The sequence below is a fragment of the Vidua chalybeata genome, chromosome 2 (assembly GCF_026979565.1).
Source record: "Vidua chalybeata isolate OUT-0048 chromosome 2, bVidCha1 merged haplotype, whole genome shotgun sequence".
NCBI lineage: Eukaryota > Metazoa > Chordata > Aves > Passeriformes > Viduidae > Vidua > Vidua chalybeata.
The window spans coordinates 101,234,126-101,260,259 of record NC_071531.1 but is presented as its reverse complement, the minus strand read 5'-3'; the positions used below and the strand labels follow the sequence as shown (position 1 = coordinate 101,260,259).

The 26,134-nt window shown below is 39.8% G+C and overlaps 1 protein-coding gene across 5 annotated transcripts in view; it reads left to right on the top strand.

The window, feature by feature from the left end:
• Positions 1–644: 644 nt before the first annotated feature.
• AKAP11 (A-kinase anchoring protein 11) overlaps positions 645–26,134 on the top strand; it is a 42,768-nt gene continuing 17,278 nt past the window's right edge. For all 5 annotated transcript variants that reach the window (XM_053934660.1, XM_053934659.1, XM_053934658.1 and 2 more), the window contains exons 1-7: positions 645–669; positions 9,321–9,428; positions 15,068–15,184; positions 18,340–18,387; positions 19,004–19,138; positions 19,970–20,234; positions 20,679–25,335. In XM_053934660.1, the coding sequence (XP_053790635.1) occupies positions 9,369–9,428; positions 15,068–15,184; positions 18,340–18,387; positions 19,004–19,138; positions 19,970–20,234; positions 20,679–25,335 (5,282 nt within the window). In that variant the 5' untranslated portion in view covers positions 645–669; positions 9,321–9,368. The remainder of the gene's footprint in view (positions 670–9,320; positions 9,429–15,067; positions 15,185–18,339; positions 18,388–19,003; positions 19,139–19,969; positions 20,235–20,678; positions 25,336–26,134) is intronic.

Here is a 26,134-nt window from a genome sequence, read left to right as displayed (position 1 = left end):
ATGCCCTGAGAAATCCGGCAGCACTGAATTTAAGACGGCACTGTGAAGGGAAGGGGGCACGGGATTTTCAGAAAGGGTCTCAGAATCTTGTCTGCGCCTCGTCCGACTAAAGCCAGGCTGCAGCCTCCAACCCACGCCCCGTGCTGAGGCCGCCGGCCGGCCATGAGAGGGGACCCCGACCAAGTGGGCAGCAGCCCCCGACCCCGACGGAGGAAGCGGGAACAGCCCGGCCCCCGGCAGACACACGGCTCCCAGGGGCTTTGCACAGGCCGTGCCCGCGGCCGGGCATTCCCCGGGGAGGCGCTGGGGCTGGGACAGGGAGCAGAGGGAGCGCAGGGAGCGCAGGGCCCCCCCGCCCTCGGGGCGCGGCCGGCACGGCTCCTGCGCGCGCTCCGCCGCCGCCTCGGCTGTTTCCGGGGCGGCCGCCGTTTTCCCGCCAATGGGAGCGCGCGGCGGCGGCGGCGGCTGCGGGGGCGGGGCTGGGCGGGAAGCGTCGCGAGAGCGGGGGCGGGGCGGGCCCGGAGGGGCGGGGCCCGGGGCGGCGGCTGAGGCTGGGGCGGGGGCGGCGGGTCCGGTCGGGCGCTCCGGGGCCGCTCCGGGGCCGCTCCGCTGCGGCGCCATGGCCGCGGGCGGCGGGCGCTGAGGAGGCGGCGGCGGTCACAGCCACAGGTACGCAGCGCCCGCTCTTCTTCCCACCCCCTGCGGCCGCTCCCCCGCGGGCCGCCCTGCAGGGGAACTCAGGCGCAGGGCGGGGCGCCGCCGGCGGCCTGTCACTTGGGGCTCGCTGCCACAGGTCGCCCGGGGGCTCCCGGGGAGGCGCATCCTCCGCCGCCCTTCCCGGGGAAGAATCTCCTGGGGCAGCGCAGCTCCCGCGGGCCCCACCGGTCACCTGCAGCGGGCCAGGGGCGAGGCCAGGGGCCCCGGGACCGCAGCGCGGGGTGACACGAGGTGAGGAGGGGGTAACGCGGCGCTTCGGCTCCAGGACCCAGCGTGCGGGGATCGCGATCGCACGCCCCCGCGGTGTCCCCGTGGCCAGGTCTGTCCGTCCGCAATCTCCGGTGGGGACTTGACTGACTCGTGCTTGTGCAGTCGTAGTCGGTGCACGGAGGCTCCCTGAGTTTACGTTCCCTCCTGCGTTGTTTGGGTTGTGGTCGGTGCGCACGGGTTAAGTAAGTTCAGCCTGTTCTCAACATTTCGCTGTAGAAGTGTCTCCTCGCCCTCCCTCCCTCCCGCCGGCCGCATGTCCTCCTCCCAGTTCCTCTTCTCCCTCAAGGGAGGAGGAACAAGGAGCGTTCCTCCTTTGCTTTCTTGGCTCTTTTGAGGGGCTTTCTTTGGCTCTCTTATTACAACCAAAGTACGTTTCTCTGGTTTCCAAAAGAAATCCAGTGTGCAAAAGGGGAGAAGAAGGGTGAACTGTAGATCCGAACTGTATTTAAAGATACAGCCTTCTCCTCTCTGATGTATTGCCAGAGTGAGATAGGGAGGAAAAAATCCCACTTACATTGTATCTGGAAAAGATCAGTGATACTGAAATAAATTGTAACAATGCTCGAAATTTATCCAGGTTACACTTGGAAGAGTCTTACATGGTTTCATGTTTGTAAGATTATTTCAGAATCGTACAGTTAGACTTTAGTGATGATACCACCTATATTTAATTAATCCTTGAGAACTAAACAAGGTATTCTCTGGTGAAATTTTCTCTAGGTGGGAGTAAGTTTTCTTGAGAAAATGCTGCAGCTTAGGCAATAATAGCCCCACCTTACTTAATGTGGTTCTGTTATGTACAAAATACACAACAGACTGAAGTACAGAAACTTAAAGTTAATTGCATAAGCCACAAAATCCAGACCAATGCATAGCCCTAGTACATCAAGTAACATTTTTTTCCCCAGGAAGTGTTTAAGAATCGAGACCCAGGACTGCAGGGAGGCTGTGGGTGATGACTAGCTAGTGATGATGTAGGAAAAGAAAATTATTGATTCTTTTGAAATTGCTGCTTCTGTGTGACAGAAATACAATGTAAGAGAATTAAAACCAAGCAAGAAAAAGAGGACCCAGCCTGTCATTATTGCGTACCATAAATGATGTATTTTGCTTGCTTTTGATGTGTTTTGTTCATGTGGGTGGCTGTGGTTAAGACAACTTGTGTTTCATACCTGGACTTTCAAGACTGCTGACCTGATCGATGAAACTGATAAATCATTAGAAATGAGAAAGGATTCATTAGACTATTCTTCCTGCTTATCAGTGTACACTTGCTTAATTTGGTTTTTAATAGCAATTGTTTGGTAAGGTTATAAATGCACATGCAGGACAACCAGGGAATCAGGCCCAACCAATACAGATTTACAAAAGGAAGGTTCTGCTTGGCCATTCTGATCTCCTTCTACGACAAAGTGACCTGCTTAGATGAGGGAAAGGCTGTGGATGGTCTCTATCTTGACTTCAGTAAAGTGTTTGACACCATCTCCCACAGCATCCTGCTGGAAAACCTGGCTGCTCGTGGCTTGGATGGGAGTACTCTTCTGTGGATAAAAAACTGGCTGCATGTCTGGGCCCAGAGAGTGGTGGTGAATGGAGCTAAACCCTGCTGGAGGCCAGTCACTAGTGGTGTCCCCAGGGGCCAGTTCTGGGGCAAGTCCTGTTTAGCATTTATTGATGATCTGGACATGGGGATTGAGTGCACCCTCAGGAAGTTTGCTGACAGCACCAAGTTGGATGGGAGTGTTGATCTAGTTGAGAGTAGGAGGGCTCTTTGTGGAGACCTGGACAGGCTGGATCAATGGCCTGAGGCCAGTGGTGTGAGGTTCAACAAGGCTGAGTGCCGGGTCTTGCACTTTGGTCACAACAACCCCCCTCCATGCTGCAGGCTGGGGGAAGAGTGGCTGTAAAACTGTTTGGCAGAAAGGGACTTGAGCGCTCTGGTTGACAGTAGCTGAACATGAGCCTGAGTGTCCCCAGGTGGCCAAGAAGGCCAATGGTATCCTGGCCTGTAACAGCAATAGTGTGGCCAGCAGGGCCAGGGCAGGGATTGTCCCCGTGTACTTGGCACTGGTAAGCCACACCTTGCATCCTGTGTTCAGTTTTGTGCCCCTCATTTCCAAAAGGACATTGAGACACTGGAGCACATCTAGAGAAGGGTAACAAGGCTCGTGAGAGGTGTAGAACACATCTTATGAGGAGTGGCTGAGGGTGCTTAGTCTGGAGAAAAGGAGGCATGGAGGAGACCTCATTGCTCTCCATAACCACCTAAAACAAGGGTGTAGTGAGGTGGGGGTCAGTCTCTTCTGCCTGCCATGCCTGCAGTGACAGGACCAGAGGAAATGGATGGTTAGGCTAGATAATGATGTAGGCCTCTTCCAACCTGGATGATTTAATGATTCTGAAAGAGTGTTGTTCTTAAGGTATTTTTAGATTTCATATTTAGAATGAATCATTCAAAGCTTAGTGTTTCATTAAGCCTGGCTTTTGCAAATCATCATCAGAGTTTTCTAGGATAATTCAGGTCCATGTGCTGAAAAAAAAAAAGTACTTTTTCTTTAAAAGAAAGATGTTTATTTTTGCTCTAGTACTACTAAAAACACCTCCTTTTTAAAACATAATATAGATATACTATTGTCATTGCCTAGAACCTTTTATTTGAAATTTAATTTTAATAAGGCCATATTACATATATTTTAAATTTATTGTTCAAATTTGTCATAACCTGTATGTGTTTAACATAGGTGTGCACATATCCAGTTATGTCTCTGTAGCAATTGAAGAGATTTACTCAGCACATTTACAGAAAAAAGATAAAGTTTCTTCTTTTCTGCCAGCTAAGGTTTGTCAATACACACTGACTTAAAGTAAATTTAGGCATGGGATAGACTTACACAAAGAGATTAAATCCATAGCAAATTTCCTGTTGGATTCCCTTAAGCTGATTATTTAATTTTGCTCCTTACATATATTCAAACAAGGATACATGTATATGGAAAAGCTAGCTAAATGGTTATTGCATGCTCTGATGAGAAGAGTGTTCTTCAGCAAATCACTGGAAAAATGGGTTTATAAATTTATAGAGTTCTTTGGTCTAGAAGGGATCTTTAAAGCCCATCTTGTCCAATTACCCTGCAGAGAGCAGGGACATCTACAGTTAGATCAGGTTGCTCGGAGCTCTGCCCAGCCTGATTTTGAATGTTTCCAGGGATGGGGCACCGACAACCTCCGGACAGCCTGTGTTTGTGCCTCACCACCTTAATTGTAGAAGATTTCTTGTATCTAAACTAAACCTACCCTCTAGTAGTCTAAAGTCACTCCTCCTTGTTCTATTACAACGGGTGCTGCTAAAAAGTTTGTCCCTGTCATTCTTATAAGGTGCATTTAAGTATTGAAACACTGCTGTAAGGTCTTCCAGAGCCTTCTCTAGGCTGAACAACTCCCACTCTCCCATCCTGTATTCATAGCAGAGATGCTCCATCCCTCTGATCATTTTTGTGACCCTGCTTTGGACCTGCTCCAGCAGGTCCACGTGTTTCCCACACTGAGGACCCCAGAGCTGGATGCAGGTGGGATGAAGAGCACTGCAGGTGGGGTTTCACCAGATCAGAGAACCACCCTGCTGGCTACTCCTGCAGCCCAGGACGTGGTTGGCTTTTTGGGTTGTGCTTGCACATTACTGGGTCATGTCCATCTTCCTGTCCACCACCACCCCCAAGTCATTCTTCTCAGGGCTGCTCTTAATCAGTTCATTCTACAGCTTGTATTGACACTGGAAATTTTCCCAACGCAGGTGCAGGACCTTGAGTGTGGTCTTGTTGAACCTGATGAATTTCATATGGATCCACTGCTTGAGCTTATCCATGTCCTCCTGGATAATATCCTATCCCTCAGGCATGTCAACCACACCACTCAGCTTGGTGTCATCTGCAAGTTTGCTGAGGGTGCGCTTGATTCACTTGGTCTATGTCATTAATGAAGATACTAAATAGCACTGGTCCTGCTGTGAACTGCTGCGGGACACCACTTGTCACCAGTGTCCATCTGGACACTGAATTATTGACTACTCTCTTCTGGATGGGTCCACCCAATCAGCTTCTTATCCACTGAACATTCCATCCATCAAATCCATATCTCTCCAATTTGGAGAGAAGGATGTTTTGGGGGATTATGTCAAAAGCCTTTATGGATGTCCAGATAGAGAACACCTGTAGCTCTTTCATTGTCCCCTGATGCAATGACTCCATCATAGGAGGCCACCAGGCTGGTTAGGCAGGACTTGCCCTTGTGTAGGTTGTCCTGAATCACTTCCCTGTCTCCATGTGTCTTAGCACAGCTTCTAGGAGCATCTGTTCCATGATCATCTCAGGCACAGAGGTGAGACCAACAGGTCAGTAGCTCCCAGGATCTACCTTTCTACCCTTTGTTAGGGTGGGTACAATGTTTCCCATTTTCCAGTCACCTGATTGCCATGACTTTTCAGATATGATGGAGTGACTTGGTAACTACATCAGCCAATTCTCTCAGAACTCTGGGATGTGTCTCCACAGATCATATAGACTTAAGTACATTCAGGTTCCTCAGGTGGTTGCAAACATGATCTCTTTGCTCCTCCAGTCCATCCTCTGGAGAGGTGTGAGAAGAAAGGTTGCCAGTGAAGACTGAGGCAAAAAAGTTGATGAGTACCTCAGCCATCTCATCTGTTGTTACCAGTTTGCTGGTTGTGTTCTGTGGTGGGAGTGCATTTTCTTTGACCTTCCATTTCTCTCTGACATACCTGTAGAAGCCCTTCTTATTCTTCGCATCCCTTGCCAAGTTCAGCTTCAGCCTCATCTTGGCCTTCTGATCTCATCCCTGCAAAACTAGGCAGTGTCCTTGTACTCTTCCCAGAATACCTGTCCCTGCTTCTGCTGTCTGTTCATCTCCTTGCCCTGTAGTTTGAGCTCAGCTGCTCTTAGTTTGGTCTCAACTCAGCAATGCCAGTCCAATGCCTTCCTTTCCTGATTTCTTACACCCAGGGGTTGGTATCTCTTGGGCTTTATTGAAAGCATCCTTAAAGTCTGCCAGCTCTGTCCTGCTCCCATATCTCTGAGGACAGTTTCCCAGGTGATCCTATGGATTTAGCTCCTTGAACACCAGAAGTGTGCTCTTCCAAAATTTAGGATCCTGAACGTACTCTTTGCCTGTTCCATGTCCCTCAGGGCTGCAAACACCACCAGTGTGTGACTCCTATGGCCCAGGCTTCCACCAAGCTTGTCACTGCTGATTAGATCACTTGGGTTGGTGACTAACAGGTCCAGTGTTGCATCCCTTCTGGTCAGGATTGTCTTATTGTGTGTCTTAAGAAGCTATCCTCCATGCATTCCAGGAGTCTTCTCCTAAAACAGCTTTCTGTGCTACTTTTTCAGTAGATTTTGGGGTGGTTGAAGGCCTCCAGCAGGACAAGAGCCTGTGAGCACGATGCCTCCTTGTGGCTGGAGCAAGAAGGCTTCCTCAATAGGCTTCCCTGGATCGACCACCAGGTTGACTTGATACCTGATTTTGTTTCTTTTGCCAATATGCTTTCAGCCTGCTCATGGCTGTTTTTCAGAGACAGCTCTTCACACTCTGTCCATTTCTTGTAGAGAGCAACATTCAGCTCCTCCTTCCTAGCCTGTCCCTTCTTTCTTAACAGCCTTTAGCCATCCACAACCACACTCCAGCTGTGGGATTTTTCCCTCCAAGTTTCAGTAATGGCAACTAAGTTGTAGCTTCCTAGCAGCACAGAGGCTTCCAACTCCTCTTGTGTGTTGCCCATGCTGTGTGCATTTAAAGTGATCCAACTTGCTAAAAAGGTAAAGATGGTACAAGTGTTCCATCCCACATTAATTGTGTGATCAATTTTTTCCCATTTTTTGGTGTCTGACAATAGTTACTCAGTAACAGGAAAGTCCTGTTCCTCTTATATCTGATGCTCCTGCCATTTATTCCCTTTTTTCAGTTAACAATGGAAGGAAATTAGATTTAATAGTCAAATTCAATATCCAGAAGTAAAAGCAATGGTAGGTTTTATTTATACAGATCAGCTACTTCCAGGCTGTTTTGTTGTCAGTGCTTTCACTTCCTTTTCATTTAGTATTAATGTTTGTGTACTTCTCACGTGATTGAACCACTGTTGTATTGAAAATGGATAATAATTTTACATATTAAAAAGAAAACCTTCAGGTTTTGCTGCATTGTTGGACAAGTGGGACTCTTCAGATTTCTCTGACGTGTGTGACAGAGAGCAGAGAAGCTGTAGGTGGTATACTATAGGTGTATATATTAGGACCTGTATTATTCAAGTACTGAAGGACAGGATGCAGAGAAGACAAAACATTGTGGTGTTACGGCGATAAACCTGTATGGTTTCTGTCCAGGATTTTTCAGTCTTCATACCGTGATTTACAAGTCTGTTTGTTTTGTAGGTAGGGGACCCTACAGGTTGATGTTCAGGTCTCCAGAGTTTAGTAGCAGATGACACAGGAAAATGCTTAACCTGAAGGCAGTTTACATTGTAACTGTGCACTGCCATACCCGAGTAAACACGGCAGCACCCAACAAAGTTAGAAGGTCAGCTCCATAGCGTGCTGTGTTGAGCTTTGTTAAAATTGCTGCAAGGAGGGATCCATGCAAAACTGTAGAGCTGAAGTATCTGTGTGAAAACCCAACTTTTTCTGTAGATGGCTTTTTCTTAGGACAAGGAATGTCTAAGAGTATTTCCCCAATATGCTTTGGATTTTTACTGGATTAGCCATTTAAGATAGAGCAGTAGGGACAGGTGAAGTGGATATCTTTTTATTGCCCAATACTGTTTTGTGGATTTTTTCATTTCAACATGTGACTTTTCGCAGAATCATTGTTGTGTTTAGTCTTCTAGCCATAGTTTACTGTGAAATTAATTTTTATTTGTATTTATTATACTTATATATCTGTAATCTGTGGATCATGCACCTGGCTGCTTCATGCAATTATCTGAATTTTCCGAACTTTAAGCATCCAATTGAGAGAAGCTGTGCTTTAGAGATGAAAATGTTGCAGTTTATTTGCCTAAGTGTACTTCTTTTGTTAAGATTCTAGCAAGTTCATCTTTGTGAAGGAAAGCAGAAACAGAAGTGAAATGTATTCACATTGTACCTAATAATAATCTCTTAGGTACAGATGTAGCTAGTAATGATCTCTTGCTATTGTATTCTTGAAGAAGTTTTACTTTTAGAGGAGCTGGGATGGAGGAAGGTAGTTACTTGATGACACTACTGATTTTCTTATTTAAATGACTTATGCTCAAGACCAAACCCATATAAAACTTTATTTCCCATATAAAGGTTAAGTATGTGCTTGAGATGAGATCAAGAAAACCAGTCTGGTCAGTTGTGTGAAGACCCATACTCTGATGTTGTGACGTTTATTTTCTTTATCTTTACAGTCATTTTTACATGTACTTGCTCCTTGACTCATTTATTTTATATAGCCTAGGAGTTCTTTTTCCTGATTAAATTGTGTGACCATGGGAAAAGATTAAGTATTAAAACTTCCATAGAACTTAAAAGCTCACCACATGCTTTCTATCTTTATTAACACTCTATATGTATTGCCTATTTTGGTGGCTTCAAAGATGAATGAAACAAACTGGATCCATTCCTGCTGATTAAAGAGGGAAACTTGAAAAAAATACGTCCATAACTGTTTTTTTTTCTTCTTGTTGTTAGAATTAGACTTAGGGTAAATAAGGGCAGCTGACTGGAGCAGAAACTCTTGTGACCTACTCAGTTGAGAGTGCTGGTAAATGCATGTGGTCTGCTGTGTTTTGCCAGCAGAGCCTGGGCTGCCCAGAGCAGAGCCAGGGAACAAGAGTGACGATCCACGTTAGCCTGTAGTACCTCAGGGTGACAGACATGGCTGGGCCCATTGGCTGGGTGGCTGAGTTGTACATTTGCCTTCCACGATAGTTAAAGGGTGGTTGCAGTGCATTGTATTGTACAGGAACCTGCTGAAAAACCTTCCAGCATGTGAGTGACAGTGAATCAATATTTAATGTAATGTTCCTCCCCACCCCCAATGCAGCCTTGAAATTCTAGTTAAAGGAAAACATTGAAACTTACTGCTAAGTGTCTGTGTTCTGCATTTCATGCCGTGTTTTGAAGGTCATTAAGGCAGTACTTTTTTAAAGGCAGCTGTCAGTATGGATGGTGTACTGTTTAATCTTTAAATGCTTTTTATTGTTTTTATTGGTTCTTCTTTTGTCTACTTGCATTTTTAGAGTAGATGTGAACTAAATGGATAAATATAAAGTAATCAAATATAAATGGTTTTTGCAGGCATTTTTGAGCTGACATATTTCATCAAATACCAAGATTGGTAAGATCATGGACATGTACGCCAGGGCTCAGGGCAATCGCATGAAATCAAGAATATCTGTTGAAAAGGTAATTATCTGTATTTAAATAAATATAGTATTTCAGAGTTTTTTGATCTAATAATGAAGCAAGTGAACTGGTTTATTTGGGTTTTTTCTGTGGGGGGGGTTTAATATGTTTTAATTTTGGTTGTTTGACATTTCAGGGAGACAAAGAAATTGCTTTTGCTTTGCATTCTGGTATATTTAGTGTCATTGAACTAAAGAGACAGCATCTTTTAAGGAAAGGGTGCTTTTGTCTTTCAGGATGATGTGATAACATTGTGATGTATTAATTTCCTAGAATTCACCTTGTTTATTAGAATATAGCTTTTATTTTAGAGCAGATTTTTTGAGTTTATATGTAATAAATTAAAATATGACTATATAGTCTTATTGAATTCTGTGAAGCCTGTATTGGAGCTTACTTATAATATCGTTAGATCTTGGTGTCTTGTCTGGTTTATCCTTCTTTTTGCATGAACATTTAGAAAGTGCCTTGGTGAAAAAAAAATGTATCTAGCACTTACAAAAGATATTAGTGGGGATTTCTAATATTAAATTAAGTTTATTTATTTTTTTAAATTTTGTCACTTCAACTGGAGAACATAAATACCGTTCCTAAAATTTTCTTGCAACTTCTATGAGCTCTTAATAAAGTGAAAGTTGCAGCTTATCCTGAAGGAACAAATTTATTTATCTAACTGTATTTCTCTAGATAGTTGAACACAGATGAGTAATTTTCTACGTCTTCTTTGGTTATTAATAACTTCCTTATTTACAAGTTGCTGCAACAGTAAGAGGAGAAACTGAGCAAGGAAGCATCTCATCATGTGAAAATTACATTATTTTATTTCAAGAGCAGATTTTGTTGTTTTAAAGAAACAGTGTCTGTGGTGTATGTCCTGTTTGAAGGCAGAGGGAAGGTGTTGTGAGACAACCAGGCTGCTAGTCAGTTGTTCTAGGTCCTGACATGGAATGTTAACTGCCATACATTAAGCAGTTTGTAATTATGAATGATAATCTTTCACTTTAAGACACATGGTATAAAACCTGGTATTTTATTGGTTTATGAGGGCTCTCCGTCTCCAATAGAAATCTTTAACTACAGTCAAATAATTTTGCATCCTTAAACTGAACATAAACTTACTTTTAAAGGACTGCCCTTTACTTTTAAAAATCTGCCCTTTATTTGTTTTTCTGTTTCAATTTACTAAACAAAACAAATACCACCCTCCCTGCCTCACCAGGTTTTTAGACCTGTGGGTTACAGAAGCATCTCTCTAATAATGACAGTGACCAGTGATTCCTCACTGATTCTAACAGTTGCTTAAAATATTACCTCTGTGATATGCTCCATTAATTGCTATTAAGCTTTCTGGACTGCGTGGTTCTGGAAACGTTAATTCAACCCTTCCTGCAGAATTCTGCATCTTCCTGCAGCCAAACTCCATTGTTTTGATCTGTGGCTGCCTCCTCTTGATGTTTACCTGTGAGGTGTCTATTTAGATTATGGTGTGGAACTCTCATTCTCATAGAGCCAGGCAGTAGGGTGGTCAGAACTGCACTGTGTTTCACTTTCTGTTGATTTACAGAAGATTGCAGTCTGATTCCTGTCCTCTCTGTAATACTTTGCCACAGCTAACAGGAATTGTTGCAGTAGTAGCTCTTTAAAGTCAGAGTACAGTTATGGTGTGCATATTTAAAGCCTTAGTTTCTATTTTTACAAAATTACCTCAGAATATTCAGTCCCTTTAAATCTTAGAACAGATGAAATCAGGAAGAACTGCTTTGTTACTTAAGAGCACAGGAAGTGTGACTGTCCAGTACTGCACTTCATTTCTCTAGAGATGGTGGCATCTTAAAGGTTGTTTGAAATATTAGAAAGCAGTTGTTTTATAAAACATTTCATGAGACGAAATGTCTCCTCCAATGTACTGTGATGGATATGTTGATAATGACTTCTCTATTTGCTGAAACAATGCAAATCTTTTTTGCTCAGCTGAGCTAGAGGTGTGACAAGGATTTCCACTGTTCATGTCGAAGCACCTTGACAGTACTTTTGATTTTCCCCTGGCAAAAATTAGTAAATTTGAAATCTGTGCTTGTGAATGAAATAGGATTTCTTGCAAGAATTTATGTGAGGAAAGAATACTAAGTCCTATAGGCCTACCAAGTAGAGCTTTATAGATTGCTTGGGTGTTCTTTGCCCATATGTTGATGTACGTTGGAAGTGTAATAGTTATTAAAAAATTACATCCTTTCATTGAAGGTGACCTCTTGTCCTTACCTAAACTGAGCTGATAGTCTTGGGAGCTTGCTAGTTTTCAGTTTTTAATGTAGTTTTGTCTCCTAGTTCGGGATTGTGAGAGAGCTTGTGTCGTTGCCTGTTGGATAGGAGGATTTCTCTGAAATTTAGGGTCCAGTCCTCTGCTCTCACAAGCAAAATTTTGATAACAATAAGAATATCAAAAGGTTACTAAATATAGCCTCTCAGTTAATGAGGGCTTTAAAACACCTTCCCCCAAACCTACCGCTGGTTTTGTCTTTTTGAGCCACACTACAGTAATAACTGAGACTTAAAAATTTCAGGCTGAAGCTACTCACAGCAAATTGATACCTGTTTGTTTATGGATATCCTTATTCTTCTGCTTGAATAATTTCTATTCATTTGCTGATGTTCACCCTTCTTATTTTTTTACAATTGATGATCTGTCCTCTGTTAGCCTTGGTTTTTGGAAACTCTGTAAACTAAGGTTTTAGTCTGCTTTTGTATGAAAGCCTCTGCATTCCAGTGATTATCCTTCATAGTCCTAGTTTCTCTGCTTGTTATGAGTTAATCTTCTTTTTACATGTGGATAATACTGTATGTGCAATTACACAGGATGTCCTTCTCAGTGATTCCGATGTCAGTTCTTTCACTAAAGGATGCATGTTTGCTATTTTCAGTGCAGTATCATACTGACTGTTCATTCATTGCTATACCATGATCAGGAAGTCAGTTAAGGTATTTTATTTCCCAGCTTGTGAATTTGCAATTCTATTTTAAAGGCTGCTTTTAGTTTTTAAGGACACAACTTTGTATTTCTTACGGTTGTTTTTTAAAACAGTCATGTTGAGCAAGTTCTTTCTGTATGATTTGCTGTTCTCCTTCTTAGATGATGACACCTGCTTACTTCAAATTATCAACAGTCTTTATTTCATATTTACTTATTTTCCTTATTAAATTTATTAATGATGATTATGCTTGACATCAGTCTCAAGATAAATTTTGAAGAAGTTACTTACTGACCTATATCAACTCTTCTCAAAACCCTCCCTTTATTATCTCCATCCAGGCAAAGTCTTCATTTCCAAAACCAGCTCTTTTGGTTAATTCTTTGTCTGGTTTTGTTAATGCTTCATATATTTAAGTGATCTATGGAAGTCCAAAGAGATGGGATTTTTTCTTCTGTGTACGTAGTGTGGCTGTTAATTTCCATATGGTTATTATTTTCACATTCTGAGTTTTTTTTATATTCATTAATATGATCTGAAGAACATATGTCACTTAATTCCTCCTCATTTTAGCTATGGATATTTTATCTCTTCAGTTGCATAGTGCCACCATGGGCTACCAGAACTGCATATAGTCTTGAATGCTGGTCCTTCCAAACCTTAGGGACATTTTTCCAGTTGCTTCATCTTTCTTTTTCTCTCACTTCAACTTAATAGTCTACAAAATGTTGAATTGTACTTCACCTCAGTAGTTCCTCATATCATGCTCTTGTTCTTAGTTACCCATTCTGCCTTTCAGATGTTGAACTAGGGAAAGGTACTTGTTTATAAACAAGGTGTGTGTAATAGTTTGTAGCTTTAGAAAAGCCAACTAGAGAATAACAATGATCCCTTCAGTGCTCAAACTGGAGCAGTGCTGGCTTGCAGAAGATTAGCAGATCATGTAATATGAATTTCTTTTTTTCCCTAATTATTGTTTTGAATGTTGTGACTGACTGAATAATTGTAAAAGCTGAAAATGAGACATTTCAACATGCTTGTTTGGCTTCACAAATTACTTTGTACAAGATGAATTAAAGAATTACCGGGGAACAGTCTTTGAGCAACAATTGGTATTGTAGCCTCCTATAAATTTGGAAGACCCAGAGAATTAGAGAAAGGCACTGACAGCATTCTTAGGAAAGTACAAAGTGGGAGCAAATTGTAGCTGAACATGTGGGGGCAAGGGAATAGATAAAAGTGGAAATTAGGTGAGCACATCATTAATTTATTTCAGATGACCCAATAACTGCCTAAAATACTTTAAGAAATAGTTCAGCTGTTACTTTTCTATAAAAATTCCTGTTTTGACTTATTTAATGTCACTTGACCACACTGTCAGTGTGGCAGTCCGAGCCTTGTTGGCTAGCATTCTGAAATTTATTTTGGCAATTTCAAAGACCCTGAAGTTCTGTTTTGCTTTTGTCTGTTCATTCTAGAACTGCTTTCCTAATTTTGTGTTGCCATGAGCACAACCACAGTGTCACTGGCCCTGCTCTAATAATTTGGCTTTCAACATGGTAGCATTTGATACTGCTTTTTATACAGAGGAAAAATAAAATCTTTATTGAGGTTCAACTGTAATATGTAAAATCACTTTTTACTATAAAGGGATTGTTTTTGTTGTGGGAGTACCAGAAATGCAAAACATTCTCTGTCCAAATTTGGCTATCTAGCACTTCTGCTATTGTTTGAGAAGCTAGGCAAATTTGAAATACTTTGTCATAAGTTGGACAAACTGATTTCTCATGCCATTTTTAACTGGGCAGTCTTGTAGAGAATAATTATTGGGTTAATAATTTTTAACCATCTGATGTTCTTATTTGTCTTCTTAACCTTCCAATTTGCTAGAGAAGATGAAAATTTTAAATTAAAAAAAGAAGAGATTGTGGACTTCATCAAAACAATTGAGATGATAATGTCTTTTTTACAAGCTGAGTGAACCAGCTTTTGTTGTTCTGTAGTCTTATTTGCCTTCATAGTGTTGATTCTTTTGTTCTGCTATGGTTTGTTATGCTGGGAGAAAGTCTTGGATTCTTCAGCCTTTTTTTGCCATCCCTGGGTGCTTGCATGTCACCATAAGTGTAATTTCCAGAAATGTTGCAAGAAGTATTAACATGGGATTAAGCTACTGTTGTTTTATATTCTTCATGGAATGGGAAAGAATGTATGTGGATTTTCTCAGGTGTTTTTGTTTGTTAGTTAGTTTTCTTCCCCTCTGACTTCTGAACCACCTCTACCACTTTTCTTGGCTAAATTTGATTTTCATCCTATTTAAGGAAAAGGTGATGGAAAAGTTCCATATAGAGGCTACAATGCAATGAATAGATGGGATTTGAATTGCTTCTTGGATTTATCTGTTCTTTTTTTTTTCTGTGTGTTCTCATCTTTCCTTTTTTTTAAATACAGAATGTCAGACTATTTTGGAATAAAAGTATTGCTTGAAGAAAATGTATCTGCTTCAGCTTCATGTCCTGAAGTAACTTTAAACTTCAAACCTGGTGATTTATGTACAAAATATTCTAAATAATAATCAGAATAGCAAAACTTGTGGGGAGCAGGGAATAGATTGATGGACCATATATTGAAACAGAACATGCATTTTTTCTTAAATTTTTTTTCATTGTTTTTCAGAGTTTTGGTGAAAGTATCCTGCACTCTATGAAGTCACTGCTACACAGCAGGAAAGAGTTATGCAACGTATCGGCAGAGGAATGCTTAAATCAGGAAAAGCAAGAAAATTTTATTGAGGTTTGCCATAATATTTCCACTTATATATATTTTTTGGCTATGATAGAAAACAATGTCTCTTGAAACAGTATGGAAAGCTGCAGGATAGTAAATAGGAACAATGCTGCAAGTTACTGGCCTTAAAATCTATGCCCCCTGTTGTCATTCTTGAATTTAGTCACTGAAGTCTTAAAAAGGCTGTAACATTTCAAGGTGACATTTGAAATGTCAAGGTGACATTTCTCTGCTTTAGAGGATTTATGAAACTAGAAAACCAGGGTGTGTAAATAGATGACTTGGGTGTACTGTGTTTGTGAGCACTGCTGTGATCTGCAATGTATAGATGATATCCTAACAAAGTAGCAGAACACTTTGATTCAGATGTGAAGATAAAAGCTGAAGCCTCAGAATTGCAGGTCTAGACTTACTTTATGTGATTATGAATGGTCTGAAAGCTGGACAAGGTCTGGATGAGGTAGACCTGACAGAATGTGGGACTGTATAGGTAAATCTGAAGCTGTGAGGAGGAATTCCTAGAACTGTTTGAGTTACAAGGCTAACAACAACTTCCCCAAAGGGAAAAGAAAAAAGTAAAAGCAGTGTATACCATGTAACTTGGATTATGGGTTTTAGAAGACTTCTAATTAGTAGTTGACAGGTCAAACAAGGAGCTTAGAGAAGGAGAGGCTGACCTGAATGAGCCATGCAGAGAAGCTGAGATAGGGAGAATTGAAGCAAAGACAACTGAGGAGGTGGTATGGGGAGAGTGATAATTGCATAAAGCAGTAGCAAAGGCAGGTTGATGAGTTAGGGTTGCCTGGATAACAGCAAAGGTTGTGCAACTGAATGGATACAGTCAGGTTGAGACATTTGGGGAACAGGCAAGAAACTGAATTTGTGAAGGATGAAAGCTATGACAGATTAAGGTAAAGAGGAAGAGTTATGCAGTGGAGGTGTGAGCAAAACCTTGTCTTTATCTGATCAGGCAGACCATGCTTTAGAATCAATGCAAGTTTTTTTGTCTTGTAGAAAATACCTGACAAATAGCTGGGAACATGTTTTATATGCCTGCAGTGGTAGTCCCTGTGGAGAAAGATAGTTGACTATATTTAGCTACCTTAGGAGATCAAGCAATTAAGAGCCCTCTGGTTAAAATGTAAGAGGGTCAATATCCTGTCACAGAACACATATTTTTTCCTTATGAAAATATAGAAAAAAGATACTTATATGGAAGATGACGTTAGAAGAACTCAGACTTGAGAAAAGCAGAACTGTTTTTCCTGTACCATTTCCTTTGTACCCATGGCTTAAGCTTCGAATACAGTGTCTCATACACTTATTTTTAGTTTAAAGAAAGGACTTGTAATGACCTTTTTATTTCCTTGGTCTACTCCCCAACAACTTTTGAACTGATGTATTAACTTCTGACATGTTCAAGGTATTAAAAGGTGATTTTTTTTTTCTGTGAAAACTGGAGTTTGACCACAATAAAGAGATCCAGATTAGCCTCATCATCGAGGCAAAAATAGATGGAGTCAGTAGTGGTCTCTTAGACAGCTGTACAGTTAAAAAATGTAGAAGTTGAAGAATGTCTTGCAGATGTTGTGCAGATGAATTGTGTAGGAATTGAAGAGCAGGTGTAGGAGTTGAAGAGTAACAATGCTCAAACAGCAGTTTCACAGCTAACACAGTGAATACAGTGCTGCATGTAATTTGTCTGGAGCTATTTGGAGTGCTATGGAGAAGCATTATTTCTCTTATGATCTTGTCATACCTGACATAAGGATAAGTGGATGTAAGCAGGAAGATATTAACTGGAAGAATAAGATCTTTTTTCCAGCATGATACCCCCTGATATAAACAAGACAGAATTTTTCATGTTGAAAAATTTTCATGATTTCAGTTGAAAATAAAGTTTGGGGTTTCTTTTTTACTCACACTTTGAAAGGACAAATTCAAAACAAAAAAAAAAGTTCAAAATAGAATTCTGGCCATTTCTTTTTTCTAGCTCTGTACTTAGATTCTGTGTATTATAAAAGCAGGTAGCCGAACCATTTAATAATATATCAGTATAAACATAGTGACGTTCTTTGGAGTAACTGGAGTAGCTGCTGCAAATTTATGAGTTATGGCTTAAAAACAGTTTATTGCATAGTGCTCTGAAAAAATGGAAAGCATATAAAACTAAATTTCTAACATCAGTGGAAGTATTTCGTCTCTGTGCTTTATTCCGTATCTACAAAATGGAAGCAAAGCTTATTTTCTGACACCCTTGTTTTGAAAATAAACGTCTTGGTATTTTTCGAGTATGCAGATGGCCTCCGGATTTGTTATTAGGGAAATAATAATGAGAACTAAGGAAATCTGATGTCTGAAACAAAGTTTGAGCAATGACTGATGCTCTTTAGTCTGTTTGTTTTGAATGCCACAAAACACCTGTAGACAGAAAAGAGGGACAATATGTGATAAAACATCTCCCTTGTCCACAAGCACAAAAACCTGAGGTAAAACTGATATTTCTGGCATGCTTTAGGTTCCTGAGCCTGGTAAGACCTTTTTTTTTTTTTTTTTTTTTTTTTTTTGTAGGTTGAATATTTTAATTCTTTTATGTTAGGGTTTCTTTACTTGGCAATGGCATGCAAACATGTGGCTTAAGTAATCTGTTGTGTTTTGGCCTCAGGCTAATCAGTTTACTTGGTAAATTGCATAATGTGTTGGCACTATACTCTATTCAGTATATCCAAATGTATAACAGTTTATCAGCATGGACAGATTTCTGACTGAAACTGTTTTATATGTGCCCAGCCTGAAGCAAGGATGGATGAGCACTGATCTTTGCAAAATTGTCTTTATTTTAACAGATGTAATGAAGCTTTTATGTGTTGCTCTGTATATACCAGCCACTAGAATAATTCCTGTGTAGTGAGTTTGAAATGTTGTATATGCTCTTCAGTCTGATCTAACCTTTCTCAAGTCAAATAGAATAGCATTACCATTCTTTATGTGTGACTGTGTGCTACTGTTTGAGCAAGCTGTGCTGCCCTAAGGTATGGTTTTTGTGGCAATAGAATGAAGCTTTAACTTAAAGTCTGCTGAATTTTTAACTCTTAAATATCTGCAGGGAACAACAAAAAAAATTTACTGTACTTGAATGTATTCATGTATTTATTTTACAGATTACGTTTATAGGTTTTGTGGAAGGGATGGATACTGCTCACTTGCAGGTACAGTATATATCTGTCTATATTGGAAAATTTCTTCTAAGTAGCACCTAGATTTTTAGATGGAGGAAATTTGGTGTTCAAGAAATGGAATAGATGTATCTTGAGTATTTAAAAGCCTAAATTTCAAATGTCATTGAAATTTGAAAGTAATTATTTTAATATGATAATCAGTGTTTTATATACTCTCTCATAAATCTAAAGATTGTCCAAGGTCATGTTAAAGAAGTGCCTTGTTCATGTTTTTGTGATAGGGAGCTAGAATACTGTTCCAATAAAGCACACAAAGATTATGTAGAGACCCACTGAAAATCATCATGAGCTGAGGTCAGTGTAATTGGGTATTTTGTAGGACGTTCAGCTGCTTTTCAGCACTTTCAAGGTTCTGCTTTATGACTTTTAGTCATCTTCCAAATATGGACTGAATTAAATCTTGCGTACACAAGCTTTACGGTTTGAGAGAGTAAGTGAGGGATAGAGTAAGATACAGGTAAGAAAAGAAAAACTTTATTAGAATTAGCAGCTGTTAGGATTTAGGGGAGGTATGAAATCATCCCCATTGTCATTTGCATTCTCTTTTTTTGATTTTGTATTCTCAATGGTTTTTATTTAAATTCAGGAGCTGTCAGCTGTTTCTGTAGAGCTTTCAGATGTTCTGAAATCACTCCAGTTGCGCAAACTAAAAGAAAATGAGGCTGTGTTTCTAAAAGACTTAAAGAAAACCTCAGGAAAACCTTATGTCATGAAACATCAGGTAAACTTTTTGTGTCTTCTTGCATGTCAGAAGCATTACATTTTGCCTAAAGAGTTTAGACTTACTACACCCTGTCTTGCTTTTGGTTTTGGGCCATCTTAGCCACAGTAGTATTAATATTATATTTCTGTTGTTTCATGAAAATAAACTGTGTTGTATTGTTTACAGAAAATACTTAACAAATATTTAATTATGGTGCTGATCCTGTGCTTCTGCTATGCTATGGTCCTGTTCACTGGCAATTTGGAAAGAATATGAAATTTGCTCTGCTCAGAGACCTTTTGTCTTCAGCAGACTGTTTTTTTGGAAAAAGAGGTGCCCAAAATTAAGGGAATGTCCAGTGTTCATAAAACTCAGTGATCGCTTTTCTTAAAAAAAAAATATATATAAATGCTGTTAATGATATAATTTCCATTCTTTTTATTTCTATATTGTTCCCATTATTACCATGCTAATTATATTCTTTCCAATTACAAATATTGCATGTAAGATTAAAGGTAACTCGAAGAAACAGATATCCTATAAACTGAAATACTATATGGCATCAACATGCTCTGGAATACTGTGTTCCTCCACAAATTTTTAACATGAATTCTTTAATAGATTATTGAGTACATGTTATCATGGTTGTGTTACATTATTGCAATGATTTATTCAGAATGCAGACCTTACAAGAATGAAGAAGTCATTCTAGCTATCACTCTACACAAACTGCTGAATTAATTTCCTTGTATTTAAAATATTTTAAAATTACTTACTCTTCATAAAAATGCATCGAATGAATCCCTTGAAGATTGCTGTGTTTGTTTTCTTGTTGCTCTCTTTTTCAAGAATCAGCTTCCTGAAGTGTTTTGTGTGATGAGACTGTCTCCTTCATTCCCAAGGATCAAAGTTGATTATATATTCACCTTGCTAAGCAAGTATACCGCAGGCATAAGTTATGCAGTGGAAATAAACTCTTCACAAAAACATCAAACGGAGACAACTCATGGAGAAGATGATGACACCAATCAGTCAGTTTCTTCAATTGAAGATGATTTTGTCACTGCTTTTGAACAGTTAGATGAAGACGAACCTTCAAAGATCCTAAGTGCTGGTAAGTTCTTGCACACTTGTAGAAGTTGGTATTTGAAATTTAGGCTGTTAGGATTTAATAAAAAAGTAAATGTAAATAAATTGTAATTTATTTTTACATTAATCATGCTTTTTAAAGGGATATTATGCAACTGAAAAATTAATTTTTTGCTCTTTTCACAACAGTTTACTCATGAACAAAAGATTCTAATATCAGTGTCAGATGGATATCAAATAAAATCTTGTTCTACTTTGTGTGCTAAAAAATACATTAATTTGTCAATGATTAGATTTGTATAATAGGATTTAAAGAAAATGAAAGATTGCTTTAATCATGAATGATGAGCTATCATTTTGCAACAATAGTAAACCCAGAAGTTGCCATTAAAATCTGTTTGCTGTTGTTCTGTGGAAATTCTTGGTTTTGAAGCAATCTCTTTTTACCTTTTTTCTTTTTTTTGTTCAGGTACGTGCAGCTTTACTTCTCAAAACCATCGAGATGCTGCTTCACAGACTATCCCTGCTCAATGTTTAGAAGCTGTTGACTCAAAGATGGTTGTGGGTTCTGCACAACGAAAATCATCTGCCAGATCTTCTACCTTGATTGATATTTTGGGACTTAAGGAGCTGTCCTCAGTAAAGAATTCAGTTACAACCTCAATTTCTGATCCTTGGATACAAAGGAGTTTCTATAAGCCATATAATCCTTCTGATCAAAGTGTTAATTTTTTACGTAAAACATTGTTTTCTTCCTCTCCAGCTGAATCCTCTGAGTCAGATTGCTCCAGCCCAAGCCCCATCATCTTCTTAGATGAAGAAGGGTATCAAAAAAGCTTGAAGGCAAAACTTCAGCTGCCAAAAATTCCAGTAGTAAAAGATGGTATAGAGGATTCAGACTCAGAAGTGAGTGAATTTTTTGATAGTTTTGATCAGTTTGATGAGCTGGAACAAGCCTTGGAAAACGCTTGTAAAATTATTAAGGATCCAATCCTAGGGAATCCTGCCCAGAAAAGGAGGACTGCACATGAAAAATTGTCTTCTGCAGGCATTACAATGAATCCTCAGAAATTCAAGTTTGATCGTCCCACTCTTCCAGCCAATGTAAAGAAACCAACTCCTCGTAAGCCAGAATCACCGTACAGCAGCATCTTCGAGGTGCCGGATTCCCCTCGCCCAGTTCAAACATCAGCGGAAGAGAACGGAGGCTTCTTCAGCCCCATTCGAACATCGGCCTTCAGCCCCCTGGGGAGTTGCGGTTCTTCCAAATGCTTGTGTCGAATTAATCTTGGTGGAGATGGGACAGGTCAAAGTCACCGTGATGCAGCTTATGACAGTTATTCAGCATATGCTGACAGTGTTTCATGTGAAATACTGGGTTCTGTTCTTTTTTCTGAGTCCTCATCAGAACAAATGTGTGCAGAGAATGATTCAAAACACAAAAGGGTGACTTTAAAAGGGAAGAAGAGGCAAGCTGCAGATCTCAAAATGAAAACTAGTAAGGAACCAGAGAAGCAAACAAAATCTAAACATAAGTCACTAATGATAAGAGATAGCATTCAAAAGTTTGCAACTGAATTGGTTGAAAAAAGTTTTGGCAGTGCATTTAAGGACCTCCAGAAAGGTGTTTCTTCATGCACAAATGCACTTTGCCATTTGGCTTCTAGGTTGACTTCTTCAGTCTTTCAAATGGCTTTTTATGAGATTGGAAGACGTAGAGCAATCTCGCTGAAGGAGCGTGCCATTAATGGCATAGCAAACTTTTTGGTGAGCGAAGCTATAACTGGTGCTTTGAAAGAATTGCATCAGGTAAAGAAACAAATATTTAACAACACTGTTGCACGGTTTGCAGCAGACCTCGCTGAAGAACTTGTGTTTGAAGGAATCATGGAAGTATGCCAGTTTTCATATCCATCAACACCTAATGCACAGTCCTCATCATTTGATTATGAAAACAAAGTGGTAAGATCCTATGCCCGAGATTTGTCTGAATCTGTCATTCAGGAGGCATTTATTGAACTATCTCAGGTTGATGTGACCTTCACAACACAAGCAGCCATTAGTGTTTCCATGGACAATATCAAATATGTAAGTGCAGAAAGTATGTTAGAGTCAACACAGACGTCCACAGTTTCTCCTAATTTTAATGATAGGGTAGCACAAAAGCCAATCCAAGACTCCAAGAAAGAATATACAGTACAGCAAGCTCTATTTTGTACCTCTGGTGTTGTGAGTTCAATACCTGTGCCCTTAGCTGGAAGAGCCCTTTGTCAACAACAGGTTTCCTCTGATGCTTACAAAGTGAAAGTATCCACTGTTCCAGATGCTGATGACAGTACAAAAATATTCAAAGACTCCGCTCATCCATTTTTCACAAGCAGAACGAGAGAGGAGGAATTGGCTTCTTTCAGAAATATTTATCTAACTTCTGATCACAGTCAAAGTACGGAAAATACTCCATCCCTTTTCTGTAACCAGAATGATACCAAACTAACAAATAACAGATCTGGAATGAACAGTAATTCAGAATTAACAAGTGGGTCAAAAGGCATTAATACTTTCTCTGGAACTATGGTAGATATGATAGTAAATGAAGCTTATGAAACCATAACCTCATCCAGAGTAACAAAAGCAGTAGAAGAGTATTCAGATTTTTTAACAAGAAAAGTAATAGATAAAAAGCCTTATGTGCAAGATACTGGTGAAGGCTCCCCCAAGAGCATGTTTGCAGATCATTTGGCCAAGTATGTTATAAAACAATCTGTGGAAGAAAGTAAAACTGTGTTATGCAACACCAGTGAGAGTTTAACATGTAATGTGAGCTCACAGACTTATAGAGATACCAATCGAAAAGAACAATGTGTGATAAAGAAGCAAGAAGCTGAGAAACAAAGTAATGTTTCTATAATTGTGGAACAACAACAGTTGCCTTTGAATAATCCGTGTAAATTTCTTACTCCAACTCACTCTTTTCAGTGTATTTTAGAATCTAAAGATTCTTGGCAGGATCAAAAAGGAAACAATTTTTCTTCAAAATCACCACCTCCTTGTTCCACTGTAACTTCGGCTACGCGTGTTCTAGAGGACTGTACTGACGCAGGAAGCTGTTCAATAACATGCTTAAACAAGCCTTCCAAAAAAAGCGATACCCAGAAACCATCAGCAGGAGCTTTGAATTATAGGCTGACTGATTGTTTTCTGCATGCAAATAGCTTTCCTTCAGAGATGTTTGTCAGTGAAGGTGCTTTGCAGATAGAAGAAAAATCAAGTCTGAAACATGGAAATACCTGTTTAATGCCCGATACACCCCCACCGACTCCTCTAGTACCATGTCAAGGTAGTTCTGAAAGGAACCTAAAAAAACTGTCCAAGAAACTCAAGGGAGAATTAGCAAAGGAATTTGCGCCCGCAACACCACCTTCTACACCCTACAATCCATCCACTACTGATTCGTCTGAAACTGAACATGACTCTTTGGAAAATGAGGAATTTATGCTGAAACTCATGTGGTCGCTTTCTGAAGAAGTGGAGAGTAGTGAAGATGAAGATCATTCTGAAATGGCTGTTGAGAAAGAGGAGCATTCAGCAAAAACAATTCAGTATGCAGATTGCTTAGCTAGCCACATAATTTCAGTAGCGACTGAAATGGCTGCTTCCCATTTAGGTGGTAAAACAAGTGAAAGAGAAGCTGGCAGGCAGGCTCAGTTAGGGATGCAAAAGAAAAGATGCAGATATACTGCATTTGTAAATATCCCAGAAGAGACATGCAGTTCATTGTGGAATTATGCAGGGGATATGGCAGGAAAAGTCATCAATGAGGCCAAGAAAGTAGTGAAATCAAGGCATTGCAAGCTGTTGAGGTTGAAGCGGGTTAACTGCCAGGTGGATTGCTTTTATTTGAGTAAAGGTGATAGAGATGGTAATTCAAAAGAATGGTGTGGCCCAGTACAGGACCAGTGGCTGGGGGGGAGAGATTCACCTGGGCTTCCTTTACCACAAGGTTCAGGCACGACAGGTTTGACTTCCAAGTACCCGAGCTGTGAAAGTGTGACTGACGAGTACGCAGATCATGTTATCCGGGTTCTGAAAAGAGAAGGAGGTAATGCTGAGCTGTTAGTGGATCAGTACGCCAGCAGACTTGCTTACAGGTCTATCAAATCAGGCTTGCAGCAAGCTGCTAGAAAAACCAAATTCAGATACAGCAAAAAGACATTTCCTGGGCAAAATGCACAGGTAAATGGTAAGCTGGAGTTGATCAAAGCAGGGAATAAAGATGCAGTTGAGCAGCTGAAAAGCAGCATTCATCGCTGTGAAAGCCAAATGTTGGAGAGGAGTGTCTGCGCACAGAGAATGGAATGTACAGAGTTGTTACATTTTTCCGAATCCCTTGCTCACAGTATCACTTGTGATGTCAGGAAGAAACTGAAAATGTCTGGAGCGTGTTTGCCAAAGTCTCTTACAGATTCCTGTCTGTATAAAAAGACTGAATTTGATGAAGTCACAGGGGATCTCATTAAAACACGGTTTTCTAGAACATTTCTTCCTTTCTCCCCAGATCATAAACTCTATCATAGTACAGGTAATATAAATGAAAATGGCTACAGTGAAGGTATAATTCAAGCTATAGAACAATATGCTAGGAAAGTAGCAGATGATACTCTAGAAATGAGTTTAGAGTCAGCTGTTCTCCATGTGTCTGGAACCAGAAAAAATGGGGATAAGCTCTTGTACACAGAGAAACTGTCTCCTTTTTCTGGAACTGTGTGTAGATGCTGCAGTATGAAGGAACATCGGTACTGTAGAGAAAATATGTCCCATCATCTACCTGCACAAGGATCCTGCAGTCCAGTGAGGCATTTTCTTCATTCTGGATTGGGTGGTGCCTGTCAAAATTCAAGAGTGTATCAACTCGATATTCCCAAAATTCACGTTGATGTAGAACAGAGGACAGTGTTTGCTGACAAGGGGGCTACTGCAGCCACAGAGAAAGCAGAAAGAGAGCTGAGTTACACAAGTCTGACAGCTGACAGTGGTATTGGACAAGATGGAGTCAGTTTTGCTGAAAGCCTTACTACTGAAATAATGACATCAGCTATGACTAATATTGGTCAGGCAGTTACCATAAGGTAATACTATTTTTCTCTTATTTTTTGAATTTTGTACCAGAAAAAGAATTGTTAATACAAATATGTGCTCAGAAGGAATTTTAATATATATTTTCTTAGAAAGATACACTTTATGCTCTGAATGTCTTCTTTTTCTTCTTATATTTAAATGACTCAGAACTAGGGAAAAAATGATTTTTTTTCACCTATTTGAGCTTGAAATCAAGGATGCTATGTATATTAGCACACATATGTTCCAGTAGGTGACTAATAAGTGGAACTTTTTGTTTCAACTTCAAAATAGTACCTACAGTTGCATATACTAGCCCTTACAGGTTTTGTTGATCTATGAGCCGTGACAGAATCCAGGTTTGTTCCCTGTTCATACTTCCTCTTCAGCATCTGATGCTGGTCAAATGAGCCATTGCTTTGTAGTATTAAGACTTCATTTTTTTTTATTATGGCTGTGTTGTGATAGTGTCTTTACTCCTAGGAAAAAAGTAAAAGAAAAAATAACCTGTTACTTTAAGAAAAATCAAATTACTAAACCACACTTCAGCTTATAAAATAGTAATACAATAACGAAGGAATTGACTTTTAAATTCTTGTGTATTTAGCAAAGAGTAACATACTGTTTCATTTACTAAGTCTATAAGTAGGAACTATTTGCCACAGTAAATTTGTGACAAACAGCTGTTTCCTGAAACAGATTGTGCTGTGATCAGAGTGAAATCTTTTCAGGTTTCAGAGCAATCTGTACCTTTTTCTTTTTTTTTCATTTTGAAGTAATACTTATATTCCTAATACTTTTTTTTTTGGA